General features: G+C 43.3%; 1 protein-coding gene across 1 annotated transcript; it reads left to right on the top strand.

Annotated features, from left to right (window-relative positions):
- Positions 1-2,001: 2,001 nt before the first annotated feature.
- On the top strand, positions 2,002-10,191 carry DDX47 (DEAD-box helicase 47). Its single transcript, XM_054631233.2, has 12 exons — positions 2,002-2,143; positions 2,704-2,797; positions 4,295-4,483; positions 5,158-5,229; positions 5,721-5,839; positions 6,342-6,413; positions 6,533-6,649; positions 6,795-6,941; positions 7,250-7,387; positions 8,786-8,856; positions 9,389-9,518; positions 9,609-10,191. Exons 1-12 carry the CDS (start codon positions 2,054-2,056, stop codon positions 9,726-9,728), a joined length of 1,359 nt encoding a protein of 452 aa, XP_054487208.1. The 5' UTR covers positions 2,002-2,053; the 3' UTR covers positions 9,729-10,191.
- Positions 10,192-22,428: the final 12,237 nt, after the last annotated feature.

Raw genomic sequence — 22,428 nt, 5'->3', positions numbered from 1 at the left:
AGCATCTACACAGGCTGGGTTCGGTTTTTTTTTTTTTTTTTTTGTTTTAATTTATCACTGCTCCTGAGCACAGTGGGATGCAGCAGTTTCATTTTGACTCCTGCCCGTGAATTGTTTCATGTTTCCTCTTCTTTCCCTGTCACGCAGAGAGTTCATTCGTATTTCCTCTCACTTTCCTCATTGTTCTGGGCGCAGAGGAAATGCCACGCTCGGAATCCAGGGACAGATGCTGAAGTGTATCAGCATTTCCACTGGGAGCACACCCAGACAGACTTCCCAGAGACAGAGGGAAAAAAATTTCATAATTCATACTTCAAAAATTCACACTAGCAATTATCATAAGCAGAAAACAATGCGGGACAATGACAGCTCTTTTCTCTCTTTCCATCACTAGTGCTTCAAAATGTTTCATACCAACACATCTGAAGCACTTAATTAGTTCTCTGTGAAAAATGCCAATCACTTGTTCTTAAAATTTTAAAAGTTTAATAGTAATAAAATGGTTATAAAAATAGTAATATAATTAAAGTAATAAAAATTTGAACAATTGGGTTTAGGGCAATGTGAGACAATAAAAACAAAGAGTTACAGACAGTTCGGGTGCCTCTTTCTGGGCAAAATAAGCCCGAAAAAGGACCCATGTTAACAGAGGATTAACCCTTAAAAGCAATAGCCCGTTGCATATTCATACATCTCATACATGATGCATAAATTCTGTTCAAACAAAGGATTCTGTCTGGTCAGTGTCAGCTTTTTCCTCTTAATCCTGATGGCGTCTCAGTGCAGAGTGAGGCAGGAAGAACTCAATAAGAGAGCAATAAATTCTTTTTCTCTGAAAGATTAAGGTGTCCTGTGGCTGCTACCTTGGTGCAAGTCCTCTCTTAAGAAAAGTATCTTACATAGCATAGTTTCTATTTTAACATTATGTTATAACCTAAAACTATATTTAACACACTACTTAAGAAAATTAACACAGCATAACTTTCTAACATAACACATATAATATTCATTTTCATATTTGCAAAAAGCCAATCCTAAAATACACATTTTTCACATTCTCTATATGCATTATGGATGTAAGTTTAACATATTCTTGCCTTTTTGTGCCTGGCCAGCTCGTTTTGCCTGCTGTAGAAGGCATGAGCTGGGAACAGCATCAAGCACTGCCTAAACCGTGCTGTGCTGAGTGCAGGCCTGAGGCTGGGCCGCTCGGGGTAGTGTGGGAGTTTGGGATGGGGTGGAAGTTGTTGGATTTCTCAAGTGTTTATGGCAGAAGCCAGTCATGCTATGCAGAGGATAAGTCCGATGTCTCCGATTTGGTTGTAAAGCACGGCTTGAAGGGCAGCGGTGTTGGCTTCTGCTTGTCCATGTCATCAGCTGATTAGTAGGAAGGACATGATTCCAACTCCTTCTCAGCCAATGAATAGGACAAATAAGTTGTTGGCGATGATTAGGATGGGTATTGCGATTAGGAAGAATAGTAGGTAGGTGAAAAATTTTGTGATATAGGAGTCTGAAGCTATATATCATGTTGCAAATTGTAGGATAGATCATGATACAAACAGTGCAATGGGGAAGAAGGTAAGGGAGTAGAAGTCTATTTTTAGGCTGATGGGGATTTTGAAGTTTATAATTAATTTTCTTTCTCAGAAGGAGGTGAGGCTTTCTGTTCCGGAGTAGGTGTAGATGTTATGGGGATTAAGCTGGTTAAGAAGGAGGCTTTGATTGTGTTTGTGATTGTGTTGGGGGTGTTCTTGAGGTTGTTAGATAGAAGTGGAAATAGGATGGGGGTGGAGATGATTAGGATGAATATTGCGATATACGCCGGGCGAGCAGGCGGGCAGGCTTTCCCACAGCCCCTTCAGGGTGTCCCTGTCCCGGGAGAGGCGGCTGGAGATCCGCAGCCCCCCTTTCCCTGGGCACCTCTCGGAGCTGAGGGAGAGCCCTCCCGCTCCGCTCGGCTCCTCCTGCGGAACTACACATCCCGTCGTGCGCCGGGGAGAACTACAGCTCCCAGAGTGCTCTGCGCTGCGGCCGGAGGGGACGGGCCAAGATGGCGGCAGGAGAGGAGGAAGGGTCGGCGGCGGAGCCGGAGCAGGAGCAGGAGCCGGCGGCGGAGGAGCCACGGAGCTTCAAGGACTTGGTGAGGCTGAGCTGGAGCCACTTTTGCCGCCGGTGCTCGCTGCGCTGTCCCGGGGAGCAGCGTCCTGTTCCCCCGTGCGGAGGAGGCCGGGGGAGCTGCCGGCCCGCCCGCGGCAGCGACACGTGCGGGCAGCGGGGCCGGGCAGGAGCTGCGGGCACTCGGCCGCTGCCCCGCTGGGCTGGGCACTGCTGCTCCCATCAAGTTGTCTAAACTTGACATGGTGTTTTTTATTTTCTATGGTCATGGATCACCCCTGAGGTGAAGAGATAGGTATGTGTGGGGAGGGAAGTTCCTTGTGTAAACTACGGTAAAACCGACCATATTCTTCCTCTGACAATCATCTCTAACAGATTTTGACCAAATCCGATGAAATTACTGATGGAAGTGGGCATCACTGTGAGCAGCCTGCCCTTTCAGAGAGTTGCACTTGGGGCTTGGTGGGGTTTGTCTATGCTAGAGACAAGTTGGCTCCGTTGCAGCATATATTTAATTTAACTCTGATTTAATTTAGGTCTTTTTGCTGATGTTTGTTTTCCTTTTCTCTTGTCACTGATATCTAGGGAGTGACAGATGTCCTGTGTGAAGCTTGTGACCAGTTGGGATGGAAGGTGCCAACAAAGATCCAAATTGAGGCTATTCCAGTGGCTCTCCAAGGTGAGCAGTGTACTTCTTTGATCCTGAACTGGGGACTGCTCCAGGAGCTCTGTGTGAATGAATTTTGCTGAGTGAGAAAGATCAGGAATGAGTGTGTCCCTACTTCTTCATTGCTGAAGATCTGTGTCTAGAAGCAGTTTTCATATTCATTCTGTGTCCTTCCCAGGTGGAGCTTGGAATCCTAGTTTATCCTATGACCCTGCCTGCAGCCACAAATTTTCAAATGAGTACAAACATTGTTCCTTGAGTGTTCACTCCTGTTGTGTAGTTCTGACACTCCATGTTAAATAGATTGTTTATTAATAATTTGAACTGCTAGTCCACATTGATCATTTTGTTCCTGAAATACTCAGGGATACACAGGAAGCTTCCAATCGGTTTTGGACTCTGCTGCTTCTGATAGAGACCTACAGAGTGTGTGTGTGTGACTGAAAGTGAAGATGCCTTGACTGATTCCTTAATATGTATAATATGCTTTCCTGTGAGCAGGCAACCCTTTGAAATTAGATTTCTGAAGTGAATAATAACCAAACCACAGTGACTTTCTGTAAGCATTCTGGAATTACAAAAAAAAAATACTGAATTCAGCAGACATCTCTGCCTCTAGATTTTTTTTTTTAACAAAACCCCCCAAAATGCTCTCAAGGAGGAAAGGAATAACATAGTGACAGAATGGGAACAAACTTTCAGTGTCTTCTCTGTCCTAGCATTTAACTTTTGTCAGACTCTTTTACACATATAAGATTCTCTTGGGGAAAAAAAAAACAAAACAAAACAAAAAAAACCAAACAAACAAAAAAAAAAAAAAAAAACACAAAGGAAAGACTGCATGCCTGAGAAATTGTTTCCAGTGTAAGGTGTGTTGACAGCATGTTCTTCTCAGCTGCATGAGCTTTGGAGGTCATAATGGATTCTGTTGATGAATTCCACCCTGTTGCCTGCATTGTTTTAGGGTAAAAGACTTTCTGTCCTACTCTTCCTACTGAAGGAACTGGTTTAGATTACCCTGTTAATCAAAGGCACAATTGTGCCTTGTGAAATGTGAGCCTGGTAGTGCTGTTGTCCTGTAGTTTGTGTGACTGAAGTGTCAAACACCGCAGTCTGTTTCCTTGTAAGCCACTATACAGACAACATTTAGACTAGAATAGTGAGGTGGAGTCATTAAGCTGTAAACTGATGTCAGATTTGAGACATTATAAAGTGCAACTTATTTTGAACCTAAGGTTTGTATGAAACCCTGTATATTAACAGAAATTAACTAGAAAATTGACTATTGAGACTGTAATCGTTGTACAGATAAATCACAGCCTAAAAATGCTTCAGAGAGATTCTGAGATTCTTTGGTTTGACCTTTGTGGTTTTTTTTTTTCCTTCTCTGTGTCTGCCTTTTTTTCTGTCCTTAGGGAATTCTTGTGTTTTGTAGCACAGTGCTTTAAAGTCTTCTTTCTCTGTTGTGGATGTATAACAGTTTTTTTGCCCCCTTGCTCCTTCTCTCAGGCAGAGATGTCATTGGACTGGCAGAAACTGGCTCTGGGAAAACAGGAGCCTTTGCTTTGCCAATTCTCCAAGCACTGCTGGAAACACCTCAGCGATTATTTGCTCTTGTGCTCACACCAACAAGGGAGCTGGCCTTCCAAATCTCAGAGCAGTTTGAAGCTCTTGGGTCCTCCATTGGTGTTCAAAGCAGTAAGTGGCTTTTTTATGGTATTGCACCAGTTTTTCTGAAGGCCAGTTTGTCAGCTCGAGATTGCAAGGATAAAAAGAGAGGATTTGTATGAGGGGTTGAACAAAATGTGAGAAAAGCTTATGCTGCTGGAAGAGAGAGATCTGGTATCAGGTTTGATCAAAAAAGACTGTATAGTCTTTCCTCATGGAGTGGTCTACAGCTCTTCTGCATTCTGTGTCTAAATAGTTAAAGGTGGAAGTAGAGGAGAGTGTTCTCAAGAGTGGGTTTGTGTCCAGTGAAATTGCATAGAGCTCCCTCCTATGGTGTGATGTAGTTTAATCTTCCTTTCAGACTGTCTGTATTGATTCTTTAGATAATCTCTCAAAAAAAGCTTTGTGGATATTTTTAGAATTCCTAGATTTTTGCAGTTGAGTTAAACTGAAAGGAATAGATTCTGCCTGTAGCTCTGCAGCTGTGAAAATAAAATACTTGTGGCCAATAAGGAATTAATTGAATGGCATAAGAAACCTAGGAAGGTTAGATATGCTAAAATAAAGTAAATTCTCATAAAAATAAGTACCTTTTCATTTGTACAGAAGTGCTGTGTGTGGTGGGCAGTCAGAGCAAACACTGCAGTGCCAGGGGAGGGCTGGTGCTACACTGAGGGATTCACTCCCCTCTCTTTGTTCTGCAGCGGTTATTGTGGGTGGAATTGACACGATGTCTCAGTCTCTGGCCTTAGCCAAGAAACCACATGTTATAATTGGTAAGTTGATGTGTTAGGGATGTGGAGTGTGAATATTATCAAACTGCAGCTAACCAAAGGAAGGAGAGTACATCCTTCATTTGTGTTTTGTCCCAGCTCTGAGTACTGGCTTGTTAATGTTTCTAAAGTATCCACCAGTAACTTTGTTACTACAAGCTCATTCCAAAGCATCCCTGCTTGACCTAGAGTGCTTTTGGCTTGTTTTTTCATTCTCCCCGAGTATTTGAAATGCTGCTCTCATCTTTTGCAGTACAGCTTATCTACTGGTTTTTTTGTCTCACTTCTTTTAGCACATTCTTCAGAGAGTCTGACTCCATTAGTCTTAATTCAAAACACTCTCTGAAGATACCCTATGAAAGAGTTCTTCCCACAAAGCAATATTTACTTTTCCTGGGCAAAGAATCCCATTTCTGTAATGGACAGCTGTCTTGCCTGTTTGGATCTTTTCCTCTGCTTTCCTTCTAAATTTGCTCTTGTTGTGCTGTTGGTAGCAACCCCTGGCCGTCTAGTTGATCATCTGGAGAACACAAAGGGCTTCAACCTACGAGCTCTGAAGTTCCTGGTGATGGATGAGGCTGACCGGATCCTTAACATGGATTTCGAGACCGAGGTGGGGATCTGCTGAAAGATGAGTTTGGAACGTTGGATGAGTCCCTTTGAAATCGCTTCATACATGGGAAACACTGAGCTGTTCTGTAGAAATTAGTAGTGAATTGTAACTAAATTCTAATAATTACACACAAATCTGTGGTGGGATTAGAACATAGCAGAGTTCTGCAGAGCACTGCCAAGACAGTAGGAGGCACTCTGAAATCCACTAGTGTCTCTGGAGTGCCTGACTTAGAATGTAGCTAGGGTAGAAAACAATCACAAACACATTCCTGCAGAAACATTGCCTGATATTTGCACTGTTGTTGGACTTTTGGAGTTCACACTGCCTAACTGTCCACAAGATATCAGCCTACACCTTCCCTCTAGAAGAAAAAAAATTTGTTCCTACTGTATGTTTATACATGCATTACTCTTCATGTGGATGATCTTTATATTTGTGGAAAGTTTGTGTCTTGCTTACTTGTAGTATTTAGTATTTCCATTTCCTTATTTTTTTACAGGTGGATAAGATATTAAAAGTGATTCCTCGAGACAGGAAGACATTTCTATTTTCTGCCACCATGACTAAGAAGGTGGGAGCACACTAATCTGTTTTAATTCTCCTTCCATCAGGCTGTCCTCTTGACTAGACTGTATTAATACAATTTTCTGACAAGATCTCTGTCCAAGTAAATTTCATTGATCTTACCAGGTTCAAAAACTCCAGCGTGCTGCTCTGAAGAATCCTGTTAAATGTGCTGTTTCTTCCAAGTATCAGACAGTTGAAAAACTACAGCAATACTATATTTTCATCCCATCCAAATTCAAGGTAATGGCACTTCTGTTTCTTCTCTCTTACTGTCTTTTCTTGCTCCCACAACTGTCCAATATCTTTTCATTTTCTGAGTCCCAGACTTAATGTGGCACATGTGATTATCTCTGGGGTTTTTTGAATTCCCTCTGTTTCTTTACAGGACAGCTACCTGGTTTATATCTTGAATGAACTGGCTGGTAACTCTTTCATGATATTCTGCAGTACATGTAACAATACTCAGAGGACTGCTCTGCTGCTCCGCAACCTGGGCTTCACTGCCATTCCCCTCCACGGGCAGATGAGTCAGGTATGGGCATGAACCCTCACAACAGAGTAGGCAGGGGGCCCGGGGCTTGGGAAATGGCTGCACCACACTGAGTGACACCTGCCTTGCAGGAGGAGTATTTCACAGCTAGAGAACTGGAGTGATCCATAGAAATTTAACTAATGTGAATGCTGACACTGGTTCTGTAATATTTAAAAAAGAAATTAGAGAAGTGAAATTTTTGAGTAGTTTCCCCCCCAGTTCTTTTGTGCCAGTATCTTATCAAGAGCTTATTAACTAGAAACTAGAATGAGTGTTATTCTCTCATTCCCTTTTTGTCCTTTTTCCAGAATAAACGTTTGGGCTCTCTAAACAAGTTCAAGGCAAAGGCACGTTCTATCCTCCTGGCTACAGATGTTGCAAGCAGAGGTCTGGACATCCCACACGTGGATGTGGTGATAAACTTTGATATTCCTACCCACTCTAAGGTAAGCCTGCTTGTGTGCCAGCTGAGAGCTTCTGGTCACTGGGAACAGATAGACAAAGAAGGTGGGCAAAGGAAGAGAGACATATTTTCTCTGGTGTGTTGACTGGAAGCTTAATTCATGATTCTGTACATTGAAAGGGGTAGTTCAGCCTCTGCTATTGAGTTGGTATCTGTGTTTGCATGATCTCATGGCCTGGGTTGTAGAGGTGATCCTGTAAGTGACGAGGGGAAGCAAGGAATGCTCTGTGTCTTTGCATTTCTGCTCAGACTGTATGTTTTGCCTTTTTACATTCAAGGGCTTTGAAAACAATTTTAACATATTACTAGTTTCATGTAGTCACCTCTGTGTCTGTGATCGAGGTCTGCCTTCATATTTTAAACTGTGTTTAAAAAAAAGAAAAAAAATTAAGTTCTCTGATTATGATTAGTTAAGAAAGGTGTCCTTAATATGTCTCACCTTCATATCGCTAAAGTACAGCAAAAGGAGAAGAAAGTAAGTTATCAGCTCTCTGTATGGAAAGTATGGGGTTATCTCAGGGATGTGACTGTTTCCCAGCTTAGTTCCAGAAAGCATACCATTAACCTGTACTTCAGGAATTGCTGTTATTGCTTACAATGATTAAAGATACTGTGCCTTGCAGACAGAAGAAAGCATGGTAGGTCTTTTGAAGACACTCCTTTTGTAAAAGCAAAAAAGTAAGAAGAAACCTGTGGGGGTGGCAGCTTGAATAGTGTTATTATGGTCTTTGTGCTCTTCTCTCTCATCTAACACATAGAACAGATCCTTTCTTACAATCCTCTCTCTGCAAATCCTCTTATGGAGAACAGAGTATTTTAATTTCCATAATGTAGTATAAAACCTGGAAAACAGCCTTGAACCATATTGACCAAAGATGCTCAATAGACTCTTCTAAATTATTCTCAATCATCCTCTCTTTCACCATGCCTACCAAGTTTAAGTCTACTTGTCAGAGAGTTTCTCTGGAAGATGCACTATGGAGAGCACTAGATTCCAACATTGAAAATGCAGACATGGGTTCACTGTGAATATTAGCTTTCCAAGGAAGTGATAGTGAGTTTTAGCTTTCCAAGGAAGTGAGAGGGAAGTCTTGGCAAAGGTCATGTATTGCAGCTTTTATCCTGCAGTCTGGAATAATTGAATTTGGTCTTCTCATTTAGAAAGAGATGAATTCAAGTGCTAAAACTGAAGTTGTGCCTCCACTTAGGCCTATTCTCAAAATCTGATGCTGCAGTCCCTCCTGAGCATTTAATGCTGGCAGTATGTTCTTGACATTCTCTTGTTCTTTCCTAAAGAGAAAATATATAGGCTGATCTGCCATAAGATCTGTTCTGTGTTTGGTGAACATATATTATTGCTTATCAAGAAAATTCTTTCCAGGATTACATTCATCGTGTTGGGAGAACAGCTCGAGCTGGGAGATCTGGCAAATCTATCACCTTTGTCACACAGTAAGTGATAAAATTTAACAGACCTATTCTTTCCAGCTGTGTTTCAGAGCAGAAAATATCTGACCTTATCCTGAGTGAGAATACCATACTGCTTTTCATTTTGAAGTGCCAATTGGTTTTATTTAAAGGGGAGAGAATTCAAAGCCTAGGGTGGGGAGGGAGGAAAGTCTAGAAAAATTCTAGAAGCAGGCATTCATTGAGCAGAACAGTTTATAACTGGACTATACAATATATATATTCTTTAAATATATAATGCAGGTTAAGTAACTTTGAGGGTGTTTTATAAACACTGAACTATTTGTCTAAAAAGAAAACCTATACCAAATACTTCTGAACAAAGATGAGATGAGCTGGATAAATCAGAGAAGCCATGCCAAACAGCATCATTTGGATGCAGCTGAGCTGCTGGTGAGACCATCAGCACAAACTAACAGTATCTGTGGGCTGGAGACAAGGCCTGAAGGCTGTGAGTGGTGACAACTGAGGCCCTCTCAGCAGGGCTGATTGAGGCTGGTGCCCTGTCTTCCCTCAGGTATGATGTAGAGCTGTTCCAGCGCATTGAACACCTGATTGGCAAGAAGCTGCCAGCATTCCCCATGCAAGAGGAAGAAGTTATGATGCTGACTGAGCGTGTGGCTGAGGCCCAGAGGTTTGCTCGAATGGTGGGTGCTGGCTTTTTGACCCTGTCTCCTCTGTTGTATTCTGAATTTCTTCAGACCAAACTCTGGGTCAATCTGTTGATTGCATTGCAGGAGCTGCGGGAGCAGGGAGAGAAGAAGCGATCTCGGAACGATGATGATGACACAGAAGAGGCTATTGGTGTCAGGAATAAGGTGGCAGGAGGGAAAAAGAAGAAAAGGAAAGCCTTCTAGTTTGGTATTTGAACAGACTTTTTTATTTTTCTCTTTATGGCTATCTAAGCTATCAAAAACAGTCTACCAAGCCATCTCCAGTGGATTTTTTTTCAGAACTACATATGAAATTTGGCAGTCCCTGAGGAAAAAAAAAACAGCTACAGACTGAGCTTGGCCCATGTTGGTACCATGGCACCAGTTTTCCTTTCAGGGACACTGTCAGAGACCATCACCTCTGGACCTGGAAGCAGCTGTGGTCTGGCCCTGCTCATTCACTACGAAGTGCAGTGTGAGTGCAGCTTTTGCACTGCTGCAGCCTGTCCCACTATCCAATCTCACTGAGTGCATCTGGAATCAGATCTGTCAGAAGAAAGAGGAAAAAGTTAAAAAGAAGTGACTGAGTTTTCACAGCATAGCTGTGATGCCCTTGCTTTGGAGAAGGGATGTGTTCAAAAATATATTTTGCTTAATTTTAAAGCTACCTGGTTTTCCTTGTCTTGTCACTGACCCGTTCTGTTCACTTTGTGTATCAGCTCTGCCAGAAGGTTTTCTTCTTGGGTCAATCCTAGCAAGTCAGATGTGACATCAATACCTTAGATTTGTCAGCTGAAGAGCAGTCCAGCACAGAGAGAACAAGCTTCAGCAGGATGAAACATTCACTGCCTGGAATTCGATCCAATACCAGCTAATGATTGACACCATCAAGGATAGGTCTGGGTTTTGGGTGGGGTTTTTGTGGCCGATTCTCGTAGTACTTACAAGTGAACACAAGAGGGAGGAATTTACATGGGAAAGCAACTCACAAGCTGGGAGGTGCAGAAAAACAGGTATCCTGGAAAGCTCTTTGTTTCCCTGGGCAGGGAATTTTGTTACTCTTAGGCAGAGTTCCATGCCACATAAGTAGACTTTTGCAAGAATGAGATAAATGTACTTGATACAAAGCCAGAAGGTTACTGCTAGTTCTCATTGACAATAAAAATTTTCATACAGGATGTTCCTGCCGGTAGGCAGAGTGAGAAGCTCCTGCATATGTAAATTTACTGAAAACATAACGTCCAGGATTCATAAACTGGATTTTGTGCTACATGAAAAACAATGTTCAAAATAGTCCTTTTTAGATCTAAATGGAAAGTAGAAACTATTGCAGTAGTCAAGATAAGCACAGTGGTTATTTCACACTGTTGGCATAAATCTAGCGTCTACATGTATGCTACTCAGAATGCTTTTACACTTTTGTTAGGGGCAGCACATTCTGCAAAGAAATGCCAGAAAACCTAGGTCTGTTTTTTCATGAGGTACTGAGCTACTCTTTGGAGCAAAAAGAGGGACAGTGTTCTCACTCTTTATTTATGATGTAGCAGTTTACTTAAATCTCCCAAATATCTTCAAGTCCGGTAGCTCTAAAATGCTCTTGAGTCAGTGGCAGATTGTAAGTGTATAAATCTTGGGTATGTTCACTGCTAAGAGCCTTTGTGTAAAGGAGAAAGAGTGTTTATCTTCCCTGGGTCCCAGCACAGAGGGGCAGGGGTGAAAGGCCATAAATGAGAACATTTTACAGGGCACTTTGGTAGCAAACCACACAGTTAAGAGCCCTAGAATGCAGCGGAGAGAGAACAAAACGAGTGATAATATGGGTGGAGATGCAAGTGCTTGTTCCCCATGGAGCAAGGGAACACTCCCAAATGTCCTGCTGGGTGCTTGAACAAAATGTCTTATTCTTTGCAGGCAGGATAGGGTTGGTTCCAGTATCAGCAAAGGAAGCTTCAGTCTCTCTGAGGGTCCTGGATCCCTGGAAAACCTCTGGAGTGTTATTGCCAGCTATGTAATGGATGAGATGCAGAGTCAGTCCTGAAGCAATCTTGTAAAGTGATGTGAAGGGCACTCTGACTGCTGGAGGAGGTAGGGCAGAGTCATTCCTTCAGAATTCCTTTCAGGTTGATGGAGTCTGTAGCATCTCACTGTGTTCTTCCTATGTGGAAGCCTGCAGCAGCAGAGGGGATGTCTTGTCCCTTGGTGGAGTCAAAGGTTATCCCTCTTGCAGTAGCAAGAATATTGGTGGAGAGAAATATAGCTGCTCCTTGTGAAAGAGTACAGAGCCTCATTGAGGGGAGTGACTAGACAGCTGGCCACCTCCCTTGATTTGGAATGACAAGCTGTAGAAGCACTTGACATTAGAAAAGCAAAGGTCTCACCACACCCACATTCTCACTGCTGCCTCACCTGCCACAGGTATGTGCATTCAATTTAAACTAAAAATATCTCAACAGGTTGGAGGGGCAGGAAATGGTTTCTTTATTGTGGCTACTCCAGGGGGGCTGGGTCAGAGGGTGTTTTTATAACTGAAGTGGAATTGGGAGTGTCTGGAGATGTATTTGGGCAAAACAGAAATTGCAGCCAGCCTAAAACAAAATCTCTAGATGATCTAATGAAGCATGAGGGGAAAAGAATGAAGTGAGACCTGTCTCTCTCTGAATAAATGTTCAGAAAAGACAAGCACTGGTATGTGCATGGCTGCATACTTTCATACAACAGCTGCTGCCAGTATGTTTGTTCAGTCAGGAGGGCTTTTGAGGGGCAGTTCTGGAGCACACCCCTGCATCCTCTGGAGTTTCACACAGCAGGGAGCTGAGTGGAGGATTAACCTCAGCATGACGTAAGGTAGGATTGGGCTAACACAATTTATCATATTTTTATGGTTGAAACTCAGGTGAAGTTTCAATGAAAGCTGTGTTCTCAAAAAATGTTGAGTGGGGATGTTTGCAGTTTGAAACAGTTCTGCACTTCCAAGGTACATAATGAGAAGGTAATTATTTATATATTTGTAATACATATTTTAAATTATGTTTTATGGTTTTGATTTTTAGTACCGTGTAGGTGAGTACTTGGGGCAGCAACAAATAGGGATAGAGTGTCTTTCATTTAAATGTTGTAGAGCTAACAGAAGTGGGTCTACCCTTTTGAGGGGAGAAATAAAAGTAAACATAGATATCAGCATGGATAACTAACTTCAAGATAAGTGACAATAGCTGCAAAATAGTAGCAGTCCCTGCAACCACCCAGTGGTCCAGTACAGGAGCTGCATTGAACTGACCCATCTGAAAAGGATTTGGCCATGTCAGTTCCCAGTGCCATGCACTTCATGCCCAGGGGCTGCAAGGGAAGGCAAGGGCCAGAAAGCACAGCTGGCAACCAAAGTGGGCAATCCAGAGCCTTTTTCTGTGGCAGCAGCCTGAGCCTAATCTTCTAAAAGTAGTGAGGCACACATGAACTCATTCAAGGACCTGACAGCCCACCTGTCCCCCTGCCCCCAGAAAGGTAGAGATAATTAAAGAGGGAGACCTGAATGCCCATGACTTTTCTAGCAACACCACTAACTTGTGCTGTGAAGAGTCTCAGTTTAGGAGGAATTCTCAGAAGTAATTGGCAATCTGGAAGGCTTTAGTTTACAAATCAGGACTGAAGTTAGTAAAAATTCACAGTTTAACCAAGCACAGAAGAAGGAAAATAACAAAGATACTTAAAAGCCCTTGAACATACCTAAGAAAGAATGGAATTCATTGCATGACCTGTGAAAGACACAGGCATGTACCAACCACTCTGATGATGTATAAATGTGAAGTTGTGGTTTGCCTGCAATGACATCTAAGGAGCTTCTATAAACATTCAAGTGAGCAATTAATTACTGTAAATGTTGCAGAGTAAATGCTGTAAAAATCCAGCTTTGGTGCCAGATGTAGTTCATGTAGTCATTCTGAATTCTTACTCCTCGTCCTTATGTACTTAGTAGATTTTTTTTGGGGGGTGGGGGGGAGAGGGACCCCCAACAATTGTAAACACAGAGAATCAGAATGTGAGTTTCTGACAGAATCCCAAGATTTGGAGTTAACTCCCGAACTTTAAAAAAAAGGTGTGAAAGACACTTTCTTAGTTTTCAGATGGCTTTTTCTCATGGTCTGACTAGGAAAGCTTCTTTTGAATAACAACATTTAAAAGGGAGAACTAAGGAAGTTTTGTTCCTCTGGCACCTAAGAAATGGAAATGGTTACTTGATCTCTGGCCCAAGGATGAATACAGCCATGCCTGCAGTGTTGTATCTCTTCCTGAGGACCTTTCAAATACAGAAACTTAGGGTGATGACAATAACACTTTCTCTCTGCTTCCAAAGCCCCCCTGGGGCACCAGTGTTTGCCTTCCTGAGCATGGGAATCGAGTATCTGTCATGCCATGCCTCCTGGTAGGATGTGTTGGACTGTGCCAAGGTCGTGCCTGGTTGTGCAATAGAAGACAGTGGCACTGTGCAGTTTTTAGATGTTGATATTGTAGGTCCTCAGGGAAGGGTGGATGCTTTTGGAGCTTGTTCAACACTTTTTCAGGGAAGCACCTACAAGCCTGAAGCTGTGTTTCCTAGAGGTTAACACAGGGTAATTTAACATGCCCAAAGGGAAGAGAACTCTTTACCTTTGCCTGCTTTTCAGGAGGATACTCATCACTGCAGAAATGTACATGCTGGTCTGTTGCCTCTCTCTACAATAAAGTTGGGATAGAGCTCTTGTAAGAGGCTTCTGCCTTCCTTTGGGCTTGATGCTTGTAAATGCTCCTGAGGAAAGGGAAATGTAATGTGGGCTTCCTATGCAAAAAGTGGGAAAAGTTTTTTCTTGTGTCTCACAGAGACCTTTGCTTCTGTCCATCACTTCCTCCTCCTCCCTTTTTGATATTTTTCAAGGAAGGTAGGTATTTTGGCATTTATTCCCGTTTGGACTTAAGTCCCCCCTCCTTAATCCTGCTCAAATTTTTCACTCACAAACATGCCTCTGTGTAAAGGAAAGCAAATAGCAAAACTTGCTCTGCAGGTTATCTGTGTGATATAGATGGAGGACTGCTTGATAAGGGTGAACTGCTTTGGTTATGCAGGCTTCCAGAAAAAAAAGACTCCTTTGTGTGCTTTTCAACATTTGCTCCATCCCATGAATAAGGCTAAAGCATGAAATTTATTGGTTTTGATGTAGGAGAAAGTCTTTTGCACAATATGAGTTGGAGTCACAAAAGTACATCCTTTCCTGCAGCAGCAAAGTAAGCATCCATGGAGCAAGCCTGGGAGAGAAAGTGTGGAGGATCATTCAGTTTTATTTAAAGCAATAGAAATTAAGGTACCCCAGAGTCATGCATGTAATTGCATATACTTGGTCTTCTGTCTTAACTCAGTTAAGGGAATTTATAACAGGAAATTCCCAGCCTGATCTATCCTTGACAGCTTCTGTGCTTGGTGTATTATCAGCAGGGAAGTAATACTGCTTATCCTTCAATATGTATTCAGAATGATAGATTTGCCACAACTGAGTGATTTCCTATTACTGTTGCCCATGTGCATGCTTACAGGCTTGTTAAGCCTTTACCCTGGTGCCTGCCAGAGGCTGTCTTTGGTCATTAAGGATTAGTCTTCTCCAAACAAAATCAACAACATGAAGCAGACAGCCTAACAGACTCCTGACTCCAAAGCAGCTTTCCATGCCTGTAGTTGCAGGTTTCAAGATGCTTCTTGGAAATCCTGAGAGCTTTGAGCTGTTTTCCACTGGATACACTCAAGGGACGTATATGTATTTTAGTCTAGTCTTCCTCCACCCATTGGTGAGAATTTCTTCAGTATTATCTAGGAATCTTGGAATTGGCTTCCCAATTTCAAAAAGAATTTAGATAAAAATACAAACTTTTAAAAATAAAAAAGGCTGTTCTCTCCAAAATGGATAACATAGTGAGGAATGATTATAAATGATCTGTGGAAGAAATGTCAGAAACGGATTTTTTACTATGTTCTCTCTAAGATGGAATTTAGACATAAGCACAGGCAGGTGTGAGGTTATCTGGCTGGCTGTAGCCAGGCCTTCTCATCTTGGGTGAGTTTGTTAGAACAAACTCACCCAAGTTTTTTCCTTGCAAAAAACCTGCCAGTGTTTTGTGACCCTTTGGTTCTTCCAAAGCTGCCACCCAGATATGACTTCTATACTCCAATTGTGCTGCTTCTGTCTAGTTCAGAGGATGACTTTTTGAAGATCTATTCTCTGTATTCTCAGGCTCTTCCCTCCTCTTTCAAATGCTGCTACCTGGTCTGTCTGATGAACACCTTATCATTAGTGTGGAAATTCCCTCTCCATCAGGGTTGCATTAAGCTGATGAAGGGGAATCACTGTCACTAGTGTTGCTCTTGTACTTGCACGGACTGCTTGTGAATATGTGACTGCTGTGTCCTCGGAAAATCCTAGAGCAGAAAATTGTGGCTCTCTCGGATTTAGTAGAAGCAGCAAATGTAGGGGAAGACTTGACTGCTGCAAGGGCCCTGTTAACTTCCTGTTGTGCAATGGTAAGGGAGCTTGCTGGGGGGCATGGTATCAATTAAATCTCTGGTGATTGTCTTTATCTCTGTATCTTACACATACAGCCAATGAGGCTTCCTTTTTTTCTATTTTCCTTTTAACACAAGCAGCCCTTTGGAAAGCTAATTATTCTGTTCTTTCTTGAAAAGGAAGGTGGAGCCCCTGAACTGGCTGTCCTCTGCCAGTCAGAATAAGCAGATTAAAAACCTCTCCTCCTTTGTCATGTTCTTTAGTTTCCACTACTTGGGCCGGGGCAGTCTCAGCTGGAAGTGTTCAGCTTTGTTAGCCCTTTGTTTCTCTGATCACCTGAGATCTACAGGGCTGTGTATTACCAATTATAGGAACAAGACAGAAAATGTGCAGGTGGGGATGTTTCTGTGCCTCAAATGGCTTGTGGGTTAATGTCTAAAAAGATGCTGAAGTCTGTGGAAAAACCAGTGCTCTAAGTTATTGACATGTGAAAATACAGGGATAAAGAGGAGGACTGGTGGGTGGAGAGGCCCTCTTTTCCAGCAGGATAGTGAATTTGCATGAAGCTGTTATCTCTCTTGGTGGGAAAAGACTTGACAAATAGAGAACTGAAGCCAGCCATGGTTGGGTGACCTTGCTTTGAAGTGACTTCTGTGATCTGGATACTCATTTCCTCTGCCTTCATGATGGCAGGACAAATGAGGAAATTTCTTCTTGCTTTGCCAAAGTTGAGCCATGAGCCTTAAAACCAGAAGCTGTGAGGCTTAAAATGAATTCTGTAGAGGGAAACAGCTTATGAGCTTCTGTGCTGCCCTGGGTTCTGCTTTGGCTGGAAGGCTTTTCTCTGTGACTGCCGTGGGCAATGGGCTGAGCCTCGTGGCAGAAACTAGAATTGCCTGACCTAGCAGGTGCTGGTACAGCAGAGCAGGTGAGCCTGCCTGCTCTGCATGTCGGCAGAATCCCAGAGGCACACTTGGCATCTTCCTGCTCTCCTGAATTGTCTTGCCCGATTGCATCATTACCCAGTCCCATCATTTGATCAGATAAGGTTTACCCAAGGGATTGCACTAAGCTGTGGAAGCATTCCGTGACTGCTGTCTTGGGACAGTGATGCTTGCAGGTGCATGAAGTTGGGGAACCACCTCTCCTGTGACTGAGGGACAGGGAATCTCCCTGCACAGGCTGGGGTAGGGAAGCTCCTCTGCCCACGAGTGCCTGAGTGCACTACCCTCCCTGCCTTCAGGCTTTTCCACATGGACTGACTTGTTTCTTTGGAAGCATTGGCCAAGGGTTCCCTTCACATAATTAACTGACAATGATGTGCTTTGTTTCTTCAGCTGGCACAGACCTGCTGAGTTCTGCTTCTGAGATCCTTCCCAGGCAAGATTTCCTCTTGCTCAACATGTCCCAGAATGTGTTGCATTAGTAAGCTTCCATTATTTGGTGTTTTTTTGGAACCTCCAATCTTCTCACACCACCTTTAGCCTCTCCTACATGTTTGAATCCCTTCCTTCACCATGAAAGTCTCATATATGCATCCCCTTTTTTAAGCACCTTCTGCACTCTCTCCTGCTTACTTGTTCCCAGCCTTGCCCCCCCAATAGCCTGCAGCCAGGCCCTCTCTTCAGGGCTGGTTCTGTGCTTTGCTGTTCATACTGCATTGCAATATGGTCCTGCAGGCTCTTCTCCTGTCTAACAGGTGTCTGCCCGTCTGCCCGAGCTGTTTGCATCCCGTTCTGTTCTGCTTTTGTTTTCCAGAGTATAGGGAAGATGTGAGCTGCCTCAGTAGTTCCCATGTGGCTCTCCCCATCTTCATTGTAGTTTAGGAAACACTTGTGTGCCTTGAAGCCTCTCACCAGAGGAAGCTACTACAACCCCTGTGCAGGTAGAGGTTCTTCCACTGCAGGCATATCCCACCTCAGTTGTTAAGGGACTGGCTGGAATCTGTGTTTCCAGGTGCTTTAGAAGATACCAAACAAGTAGGTGTATGATAGAAAGTAACAGATCCTGTTGAGCTCTCTGGGCAAGTCTCTTGTTAATGAATGATAATCTTGTTAATTAATTAACACTGCTTGTTAGGAAAAGATGGTTTATTTATATTCAACCACTAGTTTCAACTCATTACTGGTAGTAATCAATTCTTTTTGATAAATTATGAGAAGGATGGTTAGATGTAGGGCAAAATAATCAAAATTTTGTGCTGTCCTGCAAGGTTAGGATACATCCTAACCAGTAATAGTTTCAACAGTGTCATTGTTCAGCTCAATGATTATAAATGAGTAGTTAAGAAAGTCAGATTTCAATTGGCCAGCAGAGGTTTTAACCATGCACACATCTAGATTAACCACTCCGGAGATTGGGGATTATCAACTGTTACGCAATAGCAGACTTTTAAAAATTGGAACAGGACTGTTAACAGATGCTGCATTTGCTAAAGAAACCAGATTGTCATGTAATACATCCAGAATGTGTGCTTTGTTTGGAAGAATCATGCATGTGGATTGCTACTTTGCCTTTACCTCTAGTGACAGCACACTGCTGATCAGACAGGTGAATCATTAGAGGCTGGATTTAGTTCTTATTTGGGTTGTTAAGTAAGAACTTTTGGTTCAGTACTGGCTCAATGCAGCTTCAGATCTACTGTGTGTGTTCAGTTCTGACTGAGGGAAAGCTAACCCCATGTACTGTAAAATCTCATGATAACTTGAATCCCATGTGTGTCACAGCTCTGTAATTTGATAAAGCCCTTGGAGCAATAATATTGCTCAAATCCATAGCATATGTGGGTGGGATCCCTTCATTCACATACAGCACAGCTGGGTTTTTTTTCAAATCAGTTCATGCCACATAATGGGATGTGTTGTGTACCAAGCAGAAAGTCTTTGCTAAAATTTGTAGTGATTCTTTGTGCTTTTTAAAATGTAGGCACAAAGGCACTGCATTTTTTGTGTGATCAAATAAACCTCCCCACTGGTCCCAGAGAGGGAATAATACTTGCTTGTTGAAATGCAGCAGCACTACCTGGTGCCCAAAAGCTGATGGATCTTATCCTGGGTGAGGTCTCGTCTGCAGCCAGGGATTCCTGGAAAAAGCAATATATAAGCTTTTAGAGAGAGCTACTTGTGTTCCAGTTGGTGTTTCATGACTGCAAACAAGTTATAGCAGCTTGTTCATGATGAACAAGAAAGGGACTATCAGGCAATGCAACACCTTTGGAAGAGGAGAAGAACCTGCTGCAGAGAGGCAAAGCTTCTCCTTGTCTTATTATGCACACACCAAGAGGCATCCCTCATCTCTGATGCTTTTCTGGATTGCTCATACCATTAGCTGAAGCTGTGTTTGCATTTCTGAAGAGGTTAATTGGCAATTAAACCTGCACTCAACCCTTCCCCGGGATATGGCTGTCACTTACAGTGTCGCTTTTGTTTACCAAACAAAATAGCCAGGGCTGCTGAGTCTGGAGAGACATGGGGTGTCCAGGGGCTCCCATAGGAGGCTTGTCCATCACACCCAGCAGAAAGGGGCTCCTTAGGTTGGAATTACTGGTCCAAATGGTTGCACAGGACCTCTTTCTCTTCATACTGTGAGCCAGAAGCTTTGTAAGCCTTCTCTATTTCAGCCAAGTCCTCTCCATTTGGTTATTAATGATGACTGCACACTGATGTTCTTTCCCTCTAGCTTAGGGGAGCTCCTGGGTTGTCAAGAAGTTTGGAAGAAGAAGAATCAATGCCAGGGACATGGCAATCAGTTGTATTTTTTGTCTAGTTCAGACCTCGCCTTCTCCTAGCCCTGGGCACAACATCCAGTCTGGAAGTTCACATTTAACAGTTTAATGCTCTTTTCTAATCCAATATTGCTGCTTGTCATTGTAAACGTGTCAGGTTTACAATATCTTCAGTGACCATAGCAAATGTGAGATAGCAAATATTTTCACAGGCTTATCTGAAATCAGGAGAGGAGTTAAATGAAGCTGTGAGGTGAGACAAGGAAACTATCCTAGCAGCAGATCAAGAGACACTTTTGAGTTCTGACAGCTGGTCTGAATTGTCAGTGGAAATTTCCACCTGAACTTTCAATGGAATAATGGACTTTCGGTCAAATGAGTGAGGAGGAGTATCTGTGTATGTGTGAGTGTTTAAGACTATATATTTGAGGGGTTTTTATTCCTTTGCATGAATCAGAAAACTTAATAATAGTAGGAATTTTATGCACAGACTGCATTTTTCAGTTCACTTTCCCTTTGAGATTTCCACTCTTTATTGTGAAAGATTTAAAGGGAGAATAATTAAATGGATTACATTAGGCCCCCACTTCAGTTCTCAAGTACTTAATCTCTCTGGCTAGGATTCAAATCTATGGCCTCAAGTGCTCCATCTTTAAAAAGTGGAGCTACTGAACTAGAAGATAGCATTTAAAGAGTGCACATCTTTTGGATCTGCGTCCCAAAGCAAAGGAGACCCATTGCAGAGGAACAATAGGTAGATATGTTTCATATCCTGCAGTGAGTTTTCTATGGAAAACCATTTGCAGTGATGCTTCTGGCTTGCAATTGCCCATTCTCTTTCTCAACCTGCCTGACTGCCACTTCCACTCCTGGCTTGTCATTGCCTTCTCTTGCTCTTCCCTCCCCAGCTACCATTTCCACCACCAGCACCCTCCCACCTTGCAGGTCCTGCATTTTTATCTAGTTGTAGAAGACACTGCAGCCACAGAGGGAGAGCGTGGCCGGCAGTGCGAGGCTGGGTGTGGCTGATAGCAGGGTGTGTGTGCTTGCACACAGGTATGTGTGTGTTTGTGTGGGTGTGTGCCTGCCAAAATTAGGTAGAAACTGCAGAAAGAGGCCTCATTTTACAGAAGCCAGCAGGAATGCTAGCAGGCCTCTGAAACACACCCATGTGGCTGGTATGTCCCTTTGGGAGCTCAGTGTCTCTGGTGATACTTGGGATTGGAGATTTCAGAAAGCAGCAGTTGTGATTAGCAAGCAGGCTGGAAAGAAACTTGAGAGACCTTAATACTGATGCAACTACTGGTCACTTCTGGCAAATGCTGCATTAAGAGAATAATTTAAGAAAAGGGTTTTGGTGGGAGGAGTAAAGAACTGAAATGCAGTCCTGGGCCTCCAGTGAGGCAGAATCCAGGGATACTGCCTGTGTTGTCCTGGAAGCTGGAAGAGCAATCCACTCACCTCAATGCACGCCACGATGGAGGAAGCAGTGGAAGGAGACCTGCATGCATAATCTTGTGCCAAGTGAAAAGAGGGTGCCCAGCAATATAATGGCCTTTTAACTGGGGGATACTGAGCTCTGTTGCCCAGCCAGTTCCATCCTTCACCCAGGATGAGCATCCTAAGCAATCATCTGGGCTCCCCCAGCAGTGGTGGGACCCACTGCCCTCTGTGCATGAGATGTCCAGGCTTCCAGGACATATTATCCATCTGTGCCAGAAACCAAGTGTTTCCCAAGGCTCCTGGATTGCCAGAGGGAGAGGAGTCCTCAGGATTTGAGTGAGAAGGCATTTTGTGCATGCTGAAAACATGACCCTAGCCCTAGCCTGATAAAGCACACATCCTGCTTTTCTCCTGTCTCATCTCTGAGCATTTGCAAGGCTACAGTGGTCTTTTTGGCACATGCACATTAAGCTGGGGAAGGACTTGAGCATGGACCAAGCTAGTACTCCCCTAATGGATGCTGAATCTGAGTGAGTCCTTGAGCAGCCCTCCAAGATATATGACAAGTTTTATGGTCATCTATAATCAGGGCCAAGCAACAAACTTTATCTTGAGTGAACCATCAAGCAGAAGTGAGGCGTTGGCTTTATGTCATGTACATATAATCTGGTAACTATTACTCACTGGCATTTCTGCCAGATAAGCGCTGGTCTGGCTCTTCTAACAGTCTACAGCTCTAACCCACAGGAACACAAACCATCTCCCCTCAAATCACAAGCACCCACAGATTGTAATGCCCATGGCCCCTGGGAGATGGCTGTGTCTGTGCAACAGAGGAAAAGCAGGCAGGTAGAGTCCCCAACCCCACCTGCCTGAGCTTTGCTGCCGAGCCCCCAGCACCCCAGAAGAAACTGCACAGAAGAGAAGCTCTTTCTCTCAGGACTGCAGCGAGACATCCTTCAGTAGGGCTGGCACCAGAGCACTGTGTGTTATCATGTTCTTTGCTTTCATTTTCCTGAAGCCTGACTGAGATTCCCACTGTGGTTCTCTGCACGGCTCCTCAGCAACTCTCCAGCTCCAGGAGGTGACACTGGGAGTTGTGACACTCAGAGAACAAGAACTGCCTGTCCTGGGGACCTGCTCTAAACTGTAAGAACCTATTTGGGATCAATAGGCTGTGAATTCAATTACTTGACCTTATCTTATAATTGTT

This window comes from Agelaius phoeniceus, chromosome 5, assembly GCF_051311805.1.
Source record: "Agelaius phoeniceus isolate bAgePho1 chromosome 5, bAgePho1.hap1, whole genome shotgun sequence".
Taxonomy (NCBI): Eukaryota; Metazoa; Chordata; class Aves; order Passeriformes; family Icteridae; genus Agelaius; species Agelaius phoeniceus.
The sequence above is the reverse complement of the archived record's forward strand: the minus strand, read 5'-3'. Positions and strand labels throughout refer to the sequence as shown.